The 11,467-nt window shown below is 48.0% G+C and overlaps 1 protein-coding gene across 1 annotated transcript in view; it reads left to right on the top strand.

The window, feature by feature from the left end:
• The first annotated feature begins 4,285 nt into the window (after nucleotides 1-4,285).
• PEX6 (peroxisomal biogenesis factor 6) overlaps nucleotides 4,286-11,467 on the top strand; it is a 110,198-nt gene continuing 103,016 nt past the window's right edge. The window contains exon 1 of the mRNA XM_078647236.1: nucleotides 4,286-5,964. Within this exon, the coding sequence (XP_078503362.1) occupies nucleotides 4,309-5,964 (1,656 nt within the window). The 5' untranslated portion in view covers nucleotides 4,286-4,308. The remainder of the gene's footprint in view (nucleotides 5,965-11,467) is intronic.

The following is an 11,467-nucleotide window of genomic DNA, read 5'->3' as shown; positions in this document are numbered from 1 at the left end:
GGTGTTTTTTGTTGATCTTTCAGTTTCGGGTAACTGTATATCAAATAATGCACACACCTAAAATGAACGCTAAGTGCAAGTTTAGGTAACGAGTGGTAAGTGCTCTCTTTTGTAATGGGGAGGTGCCGTTCGCGCACGTGTTGCCAGCGCTGCGGCCGCAATAACCACTCTGGAAAACTTACTATAATTGCTGCGTAGTTCCGACTGACTTCCCCGGGCCACGCCTCTTTCATTTATAGCTGGCACGTGACGACACACGCCAGCGCTAGCGTAACATCTCCGACGTGGGTAGACTGCACCGCTACCCCGCTTCGGAGAACACTACATCTTTCACGCAGTGAAACCTCAATTGGTTAATGCAATCTCTCCATAGACGTATGTCTGTCCAGCCAGAGATAAACAGCAGAATGTCCCATAGAATTGCTTTTTACATTTTTTTGCGACTGTTAATTATTGTTTTATTTTACTTTTTCATTTTTCTCGTTTGTATTTGTAACTTGTAAGTATGTAAATTTCCTCATGTAACATACTCGGTTTTATTGAGAAGCGCTCTGACATCTTTGGGTAAAGTCTGCGCTTTATAAAATTGCATTAAATAACATAAATAAATAGAAGTAATACGAGAATTTTGACAGCTATGTGCATTCAACTTCCGCCTGCCTGTGTCCCACGCTTCCGCCTGACCCTGTGTTGTTGTTATTTTTCCTGACACACACGCTTTCGCAGCCGCCTATAGCTCCGTCACCTTCTCTGGGGCTGCAGCTTCCGGTCCTGCCTGGCCCTGTCACCGTCTCTATGGCCGCAGCTTCCGGTCCTGCCTGGCTCTGTCGCCTTCTCTATGGCCGCAGCTTCCGGTCCTGCCTGGGTGTAAAGAGGGTATTTATCCAGAAATGAAGAGATGTAGAAGCAGGATAAAATCCAATGGTAGTTTTATTTCAAGTAAATATCAGCATTAACACAGGAGTGCTACCGCCTTCCAGAAAGTCCAACAGCTTAATGAAACTGACAGAAGCTGTGGCTCTAACTGGAAGACGCCTCACGAGGGATGCACCTTCGAACATAAACATGTTCGAAGATACACTCCTCTGCGAGGAATAAAAGAGCGTGACAGCTGGTTGGATTATGGAGCGTGCAACAGAATGTAAGTAACATACAAGAGATAAAAGAAAGACTATACTTTACATCTTCTCCCTTCCTATAACATTAACGAAGAATTTGAAAAAGTATAAAGTTGACTTAAGACATATAAATAAAAATCTTTAAATCTTGAAGGGACGGAACAATTACAATGAGTCCTAGGAGGTTAAACATTTCATTAGTGGAAGAGCTGACTTGAATATTAACAGAAGTAGAATGTAAATCAGTAACCTCAAACTTTGCACGAAACATTGTCTGAAGGTGCTCCTAAAGGAAAATATGAATATTCATGAAGAGCAGGATCAGATGTGTAATGGAGTTCCTTTAGTTTGATCATTGAAAATTATATTCCCCTCAAGGATGTAAGAAGTGAAACGTACAAACAAACAGAAAACTATTACATCAGAACAATGTGATGGTGATCAGGTTAGAAACAAAGAAATCTTTTGGCTGTAACCATAAACTGCTTTACTCATAAAAAGTGCTTTAAATACTGAAAACCTGAAAACCTTCACAAAAACCTTTTCACGCCACTATCCTTTCTTCACAAAAACAAACTGGACATTTTGAAGTCTTAATAATCCTTCATAAACTACAATAATGCACCTAAAGCCTACCAAAGCCCAAGTAAATTTCATGCACATATTCCACAGATACCGTGGGAAGGTAAGGAATAGAAAGGTGAAAGGGTGAAATCTGAGCTGCACGTAAAGCATAGGGAAATGACAACAACTGTGTCATACCAGAGTAAAGGTAGGTTGAAAATAGAAAAAGAGTAACAAGTGCAGGATAGAAATGAAAAGGCACATATAAATCCCCTAATCTCCAAACATCAAAATATTACTTATAACGAAAAGTTCTTGACAACCCTTTGTATAAATTTTGTGGACACCCAATAAGACGAAGTGTGTGCTCCAACTAAAACCCTATATTTCTCAAATGCACCCAAACATATCAAAGTTTCTATAATTGAACAATTCCTCCCTGCAGAGATTCATCAGAACTTGAAGGAAATTCTATGGTGTTAATATTGACATGTTGCATATCAGATTCTAAAGGAACCACATCGAACCCTGAAAGAATATCACGTTGATCATGTTGATCAAAATTCTCAAGTGTTGACACAGATCTAACATGTACGGTAGGCCTGGCTCTGCACACATTATTAAAATGACCAAACTTCTGACAGTTCGTACATTTCTTCCCTAGAGCATTACACATAGGACTGTTACTGAGATGTGTTCTTGATCCACACCTGAAACAAAATGTATTGTTACCTCTCTGCTGAGGTTTACTAAAACTATTCTTAAATGAAACTGCATTAACAGAAACATCATTCTGTACAAAGTTAGGAACATTTTCAACTATAATACTTTTTGCAGAAACAATGCTCCTCTCGATACTTTTGGCCATATCAACCACTTCAGCCAATGTTGGATCTCTGCAACTTAATATCCTTTCTTGGATTTTTTTGTGGCAACAACCATAAACAAATTGATCTCTGATATAAATGTCTAAATCAGCCCCAAAGTTGCAATCAGCTGACATGTTTCTCAAAATTGAAATGAAATCTTCTACGCTTTCCTCCGGGTTTTGCTTTCTCTTTCTAAAATTAAAACGCTCCAGAATGACACTCGGAAGTTCCAAGAATTTTCTATTAAGTCTTTGAATTGCATCTCTGTAAACATTCCAGCCTTCGCCTCTTCCTGAAGGTGGAATTGAAAGGGGTAAGTTATCGTAAACTTCTCTGCCGGCTCTCCCCAAGTGACTATAAAGAATAGCAAGCTTCCTTTTAGGAGCATAATCCTCTGCATCAATAGCCACTAAATAGTTCTCGAAGCTTCTAAACCAAGTTTTCCACGGTTCCACAGGTTTTCCATTAACAGGTAAGAAATTGTTCAGAATAATTACCTGTTGATTATTAGCCATTTTTTTTTTTTTAAAAACAAATAAATAAATAAATTCTAACGGAATAATAAAGCTTGTAAATATGTAACTCTTGTACTCTTTTCTTTTAGCTTTTAACTAAGCTTCGTAGTCTTTAAGACATGATGAATGTCTTTAAAATGTTGAATGTGTAGTCTTTAAAATGTTAAATGTCTTTGAATAGTCTTTAAATAAAATGACAAATGTCTTTAAAATGCTGAATGTGTAGTTTTTAAAATGTTAAATGTCTTTGAAATGTTGAGTGTCGTTAAAATGCCCCAGAAGATGAATGTATGCTTCCTTCTATCTTTATGAATCTTTGTTAAAACGTAAATTCAAACTTTTACATACCATTTCGTAGTCCAAGATCTGAGTAATGAGATGTGATCTCAAAAGGGCACTTGCGCAACGATTTTCAATTGAAATAACAAAAATGAGCGTGTTGCGTGTTACGTTTACCCTACAAAATCGGCTTCAGAAATGGTTACATGCAATGCGTGATGATGTCATCACGTTTAAATCTCGCGTGACTTGCCAACTCACAGGCTCCGTGAAAAATGAAGGAAACACTCAAAAATGCGCTGTCGGGTGACACTTCTTCAGTTTTCTTCCGTTTGAAGAGGTGAGGGATAATCGCAAGTTTCCCTTTAACAAGTGCGTAGTAGAACAAATTAATCTTTCCAAAGATTTGGTGAAAATGCTGAAATTCTCCCTCTTTTTGAAATAAATCCCGTCGCCAAATGTAAAGAGGGTATTTATCCAGAAATGAAGAGATGTAGAAGCAGGATAAAATCCAATGGTAGTTTTATTTCAAGTAAATATCAGCATTAACACAGGAGTGCTACCGCCTTCCAGAAAGTCCAACAGCTTAATGAAACTGACAGAAGCTGTGGCTCTAACTGGAAGACGCCTCACGAGGGATGCACCTTCGAACATAAACATGTTCGAAGATACACTCCTCTGCGAGGAATAAAAGAGCGTGACAGCTGGTTGGATTATGGAGCGTGCAACAGAATGTAAGTAACATACAAGAGATAAAAGAAAGACTATACTTTACACTGGGCCTGTCACCGTCTCTATTGCCGCAGCTTCCGGTTCAGCCTGGCGCTGTCACCGCCTCTATGGCCGCAGCTTCCGGTCCAGCCTGGCGCTGTCACCTTCTCTATGGCCTCAGCTTCCGGTCCACCTTGCTATCTGTCACCGCCTCTATGGCCATAGCTTCCGGCGCCCTCTGCCCGCTCTAAGATGGCGGCGGTGCCGGTGCTGCTGAGGCCGGTGGAGCCCTTCTCCTCAGACCCGCTGTGCGCGCTGCTGGGCCCGGGGCGGCTGGCCGAGGCCCTGGGGCCGGGCGGGGGGGTGCTGGCGCTGCGGGGCCGCGGCGGCGGGGGACGGGAGGTGCTGGTGCGGGCGGTGCCGGGGCCCCCGGGGGCCCCCGGCGGGGAGCAGCTCCTGGTCCCCCGCGCCCTCCTCCGCCGCCTCCCGCCGCCCCCGGTGCGGGCCCGCCCTGTGCCGCGGCCCCCGCTGCTCTCGTGGGCGCTGCTGGGGGCCCGGGGCCCCCGGGAGCTGGCGCTGGGCCCCGGGCTGGTGTGGCGCGGGGGCCCCGGGCCCGGGGAGCTGCTGGTGCTGGAGGCGCGGCCGGCGCTGCAGGGGCTGCTGGGGCCCCGCACCCGCCTGGCCCTCACCGAGCTGGGGCCCCCGGGGGCTGTGGCCCCCGCCCCGGCCCCCCAGGGGCCCCCGCTGGTCTCCGCCTTCGCCGCTCCGGCGGGGGCCCCGGCCTCGCTGCGCACCGCCCCGGGGGACCCTGGGGCCCTGCTGCGGGGAGGGAAGCTGAGGGAGGCGGAGGGGCCACGGGGGCCCCCGGGGCCCGACAGACAGGCCGCCCTCTGGGTGAGCCGCAGGGGCCTGCGCGGCCTCGGTCTCTTCCACGGGGAGTGGGTCTGGGTGTCTGTGGCCCCAGGGCCCCCGCTGAGGGGCCCTGGGGGTCAGCGGGGGGTCGAGGGGCCCCTGGCAGGTGAGAGGCCACGTGCTGGTGACCGTGGGCCCCTGGGAGAGAGGCCACATGTTAGTGACCAGGGGCCCTGCACGCCTGAGAGGCCAAGTGCTGTTGACCAGGGGCCACTGAGTGAGAGTCCAGGTGACCCGGGGCCCCTAACAGCTGAGAGGCCAGGTGCTGGTGACCAGGGGCCCCTGGGTGAGAGGCCAGGTGCTGGTGACCAGGGGCCCCTGGGTGAGAGGCCAGGTGCTGGTGACCAGGGGCCCCTGGGTGAGACCTCGGTTGGAAGTGACCAGGGGTCGCTGGACCCCGTGCAGTGGCCTCAGGGCGAGAGGGAAGCTCAGGAGGCTCTGGCCCTGCTGCAGAGGGAGCTGGCAGACCCCAGGGACCCAACACTTGAGCGCGGGGCATCTACTGACCAAGAACCCGAGGAGGGGCCACAGGAGGGCAAGGCAGAGCCACAGGGGCCCGATGCCCTGAGACTGGCCACACCCAGCTCCTTGAGGCCTCGTGAAGGGCATGGTGAAGAGCAGGCATGGTGCCCGGGGAGCAGGGGGCATCCTGAGGGGCCTGGCGAGACCTCAGGGTCACCCAGCCTGGCATGGTGCCCGGGGAGCAGGGGGCACCCTGAGGGGCCTGGCGAGACCCCGGGGTCACCCAGCCTGGCGGGTTCCAGCAGCAAACACCTGGCAGTGGTGCTGGCCGCCGATCTCTGCCTGGACTATCCAAACAACCAAGTCAATCTTAGGAACATTTGGGGGGATTTAGTAGATGGAACTGACCAAGACTTCTGCGCCGGATGCCTGGAGCCTGACCTCTCCCTCCCAGATGGGACGGCCCTGATCTCTGCTGCACTCTGCTTCAATGTGGCTGCAGAACCAGCATCTATCAATGAGCTCCTGATCCAGGTGAGTGTGCCCGCAGAGAGTCACACCTGGGGAGTGACTGAACTTTGGGAATTGATGAGTCCGTGATCAGAGTTAATCTTCGCCAGGCATCACGGCTTGAGGGGTAGGAAATGAATTGTGAATGGATGTCTGGTCACTGCTTACACTGATTAGCCGTCTGGTCACTGCTTATACTGATTAGCTACTTTGTCCCACGTGACATGGTAAGCTGTCAGTCATGTTTATTCCAGGAGGCTCTCGGTGCATTAGGAGCCATCTCCCTTCCGCTTATTTGGCTATACGTTTTTGCGTTCGATTGTCTGGCCCAAAGCGTTAGCTTGCAGGATATTGGATTTCATATGAAATGAAATTGAACTTTTCTGGCAAATTATTGTAAATTCTTTTATGGACTCTGGGGGCTAAGCTTTCTTTCTCTTGCTATACCATTCTCTAGAGAAGCAACTACAGATCCTGTGGCACATGGTAACACGAACTGCACTTATCAGCTCCCAGGTCTCCTTGTGCCTTAAATTCTATGGGAGCATTGAAAGGATGCTCAGCCAGACCAGCCACTCAACCTCCCCTGGCCACTCCAAAAAGGCCAGGGTTGAAAACTTTCTTCAAGAAAGAGTGGACCGTAGCCCAGCACCATGACTGCATTCACAGATTTTCCCGACAATTTGATAGAAGGAACCCCAAAGACAAGATTACAGAACCTGTTTTAGAAGTCGTTAGTTCACCTAGCTTGGGTACTGTGTTTAGTAAAAGGGCACTCTCACGTTTGGAAGAGAGTCCCTCTTAGTGTTTCCCAGAAAGCAAACTGCTTTCTGTAAGTACACACAGAGAGGAGGGCCAGAAGAGATTAATTGACCTGCAGGTGTCCGCTCCTGATAGAAATGGGGGTCTCTAGTTGGCCGGTTTGTACGCTGTCCAAGTAGGGACCCTTCCTTCTAGTCAGGGTAAGGTGATTACACTTCTAAAATAACCCTTGCTCACCCCCTTGGTAGCTAGGGACAAGCAGTCTGGCTTATCTAGGCAGAAATCTGTAAATAATTTGCACATAACACACATTAATACAGTGAAAACACTACAAAAGGGCACCATACCAGTTTTAGAAAAATTGCCAATATTTATCTGTTTAAAACAAGACCAAAATGATGAAGATCAAATATACTGTAATAAAGATATGAATTTAGCAAGAATAGACCTAAAATACAGTTCCTTGAAATCAATAGCTCCGTCGGGGGCTATCGCGGTATTGTGAACAAGCAATTCCAACAGTTCAGGCTGACTGCGAGGTTGCTGGCCAGCTACCATGTCTGGAAGACCCACAAACAGTACCTTGGATATGCAGGGGTTTGGGGACCTGGTGATGAGCTCCGAAGAAGCGGCTTCGGCTCCAGAGGATGATACAGGAGTCGTTGTGCCCTTGAAGTCGCATGCGTTGCAGATTGAACTCTGTGAGGTTGAAGTCAGGAGTACCAGTGTCGGGACTGCGACAAAGTGGAGCGGTGCGTTGCTCTCCGGTCACGGTGCATTCAGCTTCTCGGTGATGGCATCAGTGAGACCTGGGCTGCAGTGTCAAGTGGGGCGGTGCTTGCAGGTAGCATCTTCGTTGCGCAAGATCTGTCGTCGGTAGGTGCAATGCTCCGCTTTGGGGCGGTGCGTTGAGTAACTTATGAGCGGTACCCCAAGGCCACGGTGCAAGCAGCAGCACCGATGTTGGCGTGGAGTGGCATTGTTGGGGATACCAGGGTGACGATGTTAAGCGATGCGAAATGCAGTGCCCTCATATCACTGTGCAAGCAGCGGCTGGCTGGCTTCTTGGTGAGACAAGGGTTGCTGTGCGAAGTTGGGTGTTAATCTCTCAAGTGCCTACAGGTCACAGAGCCATTAGCGTCATCATTGACGGCGTCATGGTGATTTTCTAAAAACACACAGTTCCTAGTGCTGGTAGCAGACTCTTAAAGTCTTTGCTGGTCCTGAGACTTCTTGAACTGCCCAAGACAGAAGCAGCAACTGCAGGCCAACCCAAAAAAGTAACACACAGCAAGGGGGCATTACTCCTCCTGGCAGCTCTTCCAGGTCTTCTTTACAGGTTCATTAGTCCAAAAGAATTCTAAAGTTCTGGGGTTTTAGGTCTAATACTTCTGCCTCTTTTTCCATTTGAAGTTTTTCTTCAGAAAGTCTCTCTGGCTCAGCAAACCTAGTTCTGTCTTCCTTAGTCCAGCCACGCTACAGGAGGTGAAGGCAGCATTGGGCAGGGCAGCCAGAGCCTATTCAGGTGTCAGTGACCACTCCTCCCACCGCTCCAGGACAGGATAGCCCATCAGCTTGTGCAGGGCACTCCTCAACTCCCTTTGTGTGAGTGAATGCACAAACAGCCCCTGTCGGTCTAAAACGAGATGGCGTATCCACAAGCAGGCAGAGGCACACTGGATGGTTTAGCAAGAAAATAACCACTTTGTAAAAGTGACATTTTCAAACACAATTTAAAAACCACCTTTACTAAAATGTTATTAAATTCTGAGCTCAGGGAACCTAAACTCCATTTCTCCATCTTGTCCCAATTGAAAGTTACACTTGTAAAATGTTACAAGGCAGCTCCAATGATCACCTATGGGAAAGACAGCCTTTCAATAGTGAAGTAAAGTAAAGTAAAGTCCACATTTGTAAAGCGCACAATCACCCGTAAGGGTCTCTAGGCGCTGGGGGGCCGTCGGGAAGATTAAGCGAGCTATTGCCCAGAGTCACATGGTGCTGGGCTGACCTGCTGCCGTAGCCGGGGATCGAACCGTGGTCCCCAGATTCCAGCGTCAGTCGCCCTGGCCGCGGCGCCACACCTCTTCCACTGAAAAACGAAATGCATAGTATTTCACTATCTGGACATGTAAAACACATAAGCATATGTCCTACCTTTCATATACACTGTACCCTGCCCATGGGGCTACATTGGGCCTACCTTAAGGGTTATTTATATGTAATAAAAGGGAAGGGTTAGGCCCTTCAAGTGGGTGCGCTTGCCAGGTTGACATGGCAGTTAAAAACTGCTTGCGCAGACACTGCAGTGCCAGGTCTAAGACACGTTTAAAAGGCTATTTGTGTGGGTGGCACAATCAGTGCTGCAATCCCACTAGTGGCATTTGATTTACAGGCCCTGGGCACACGCAGTGCACTTTACTAGGGACTTACCAGTAAATTAAATATGCCAATTCCGTAGAACCAATTCTAGCACCATTTACAGTAGTAGCACTTGCACTTTAGCACCGAATAACTGAAAAAGTACACAACTCTAAACTAGCAAAAAGGAAGTCCAGCATACCATCAAAAACAGGAGGTCAGAAAGTAAAAAGACAGGGGAAATATGGCAAAAGATGCCAGGCCTGACACATGTCCTCTCTAGCTGAGTAGGGAAACACACCCACCTGGGAGTTCTCACAACTAAGGCAGCAGAACCTGGACAGATCATTGGCATGTTCTCTGCTAGGGCGGTGTTCCACTGCAAAGTCAGTTCCCTGTAGAGAGATGGACCACCTGAACAGTTTAGGGTTCTCACCCCCCTCATTTGCATTAGCCATCTGAGGTGCCTGTGGTCTGTCTGAACTCAGAAAGAGTCCCAAACAAGTAGGGTCTTTGCTTCTACAGTGCCTAGGCCACAGCAAAAGCTTCTCACTCAATTGCACTCCACCTCTGTTCCCTGGGGTGTAGTCTCAGACTACGAAGACTACAGGCTGGTCTAGACCCACTTCGTTCAGGTGAGAGTGAGAGCACAGCCCCCACACCATGCTCTGAAGCATTGGTCTGCACGAAAAATTCCTTGGCGAAGTTGGGTCCATTAAGCACGAGTGCCGTGCACATGGCTGCCTTCAAGTAAAGTAGTGTAACTATGAAACAGAAAAGGTGAGAAACCACCCACCAAGAGACTACAACCTCCCTCAAGTAAGGGAGTGTAAGATGGGTGACCATTACGAGATTAGGACCCCCCTCCCCCTTATGTAAAGGTACCTAGACTTCCAAACAGATGGGCAACTAATCCCATAATGCAATCCCACGTGTAAGGGATATGTACAATGCGATGCAGCAAATATGCATAATAAGTTCTGTAAAATGTCGACATAACCTGTGAAGGAAAATGTGAAAATGATGACATAAAAATATTAAGAAAACCACTAACCTACATAGTGTAGCGTGTAAAAATGTTGAATATTTGTCGATTTGCTGTTTCTCCTTAAACATTGACGTAAGAACCATGTAGGACCTTGGCATCACTATTACACAGTCAAGTGATGACTATTACTCTAATATGGACTCAAAATCATGTAAACTCTTTTTCTTGCTCTCTTGTCTATACTAATATTATAAAGAGAGAGCTCAAACCTTTGAGGCGGGTAATCTCAGGAACCACAGCACCAATCACAACACCCAATACTGCGTTGGAAAGGGCAGTTGCAGCAGAAGGACATAGGCTATGCAGACGCCCACCACATACATTTAAAAGGTAAAAGAACCGTGCCAGCAAAGTAGTCTCTTGTGGGGGTGTCTGCGTTGTGCTGTAGGCGTGTGCTGGGGGCGTGACAAACGCTGGGGGCGTGTGGTACGTTCCGCCCTTCATGCCATGTCTCATATCGTGTGCTAATCCCACCCTGCTCCCTTTAAATACCCCTGCACCCCATAATCATAACCCACCCTTACTCCTTAAAATACCCCAACACCCTTAAACACTAACCCATCTTAGCCCTATAAATATACCCTGTACCCCAAAACCCAAACCTACCCCATAACCCTAAAAATACCCCTGTACCCCAAAACCAGCCCTGATCCCTAAAAATACCACTGTACCCCAAAACCCAAACCTAGCCCTGAACCCTTAAAATACCCCTGTACCCCAAAACCCTAACCTACCCCATAACCCTAAAAATACCCCTGTACCCAAACCTAGCCTTGAACCCTAAAAATAACCCGGTATCCCGAAATCCAAACCTACCCCTGAATCCTAAAATACCCCTGTAACCCAAACCTAGCCCTGAACCCTAGAAAATACCCCTGTACCCCAAAACCCAAACCTAGCCCTGAACCCTTAAACTACCCCTGTACCCCAAAACCCAAACCTACCCCTGAACCATAAAAATATCCCTATACCCCAAAACCCAAACTTAGCCCTGAACCCTAAAAATACCCCTGTACCACAAAACACATACCTATCCCTAAAACTACCCCTGTCCCCCAAAACCTAGCATTGAACCCTAAAAATAACCCGGTACTCCGAAATCCAAACCTACCCCTGAACCCTAAATTACCCCTGTACCCCCAAACCTACCCCATAACCCTAAAAATACCCCTGTACCCCAAAACACATACCTATCCCTAAACCCACCCCTGTACCCCAAAACCCAAACCTAGCCTTAAACCCTAAAAATAACCTGGTACCCCGAAATCCAAACCTACCCCCAAACCTAGCCCTGAACCCTAGAAAATACCCCTGTACCCTAAAACCCAAACCTAGCCCTGAACCCTTAAAATACCC

This window comes from Lissotriton helveticus, chromosome 6, assembly GCF_964261635.1.
Source record: "Lissotriton helveticus chromosome 6, aLisHel1.1, whole genome shotgun sequence".
NCBI classification, from domain to species: domain Eukaryota; kingdom Metazoa; phylum Chordata; class Amphibia; order Caudata; family Salamandridae; genus Lissotriton; species Lissotriton helveticus.
The sequence above is the reverse complement of the archived record's forward strand: the minus strand, read 5'-3'. Positions and strand labels throughout refer to the sequence as shown.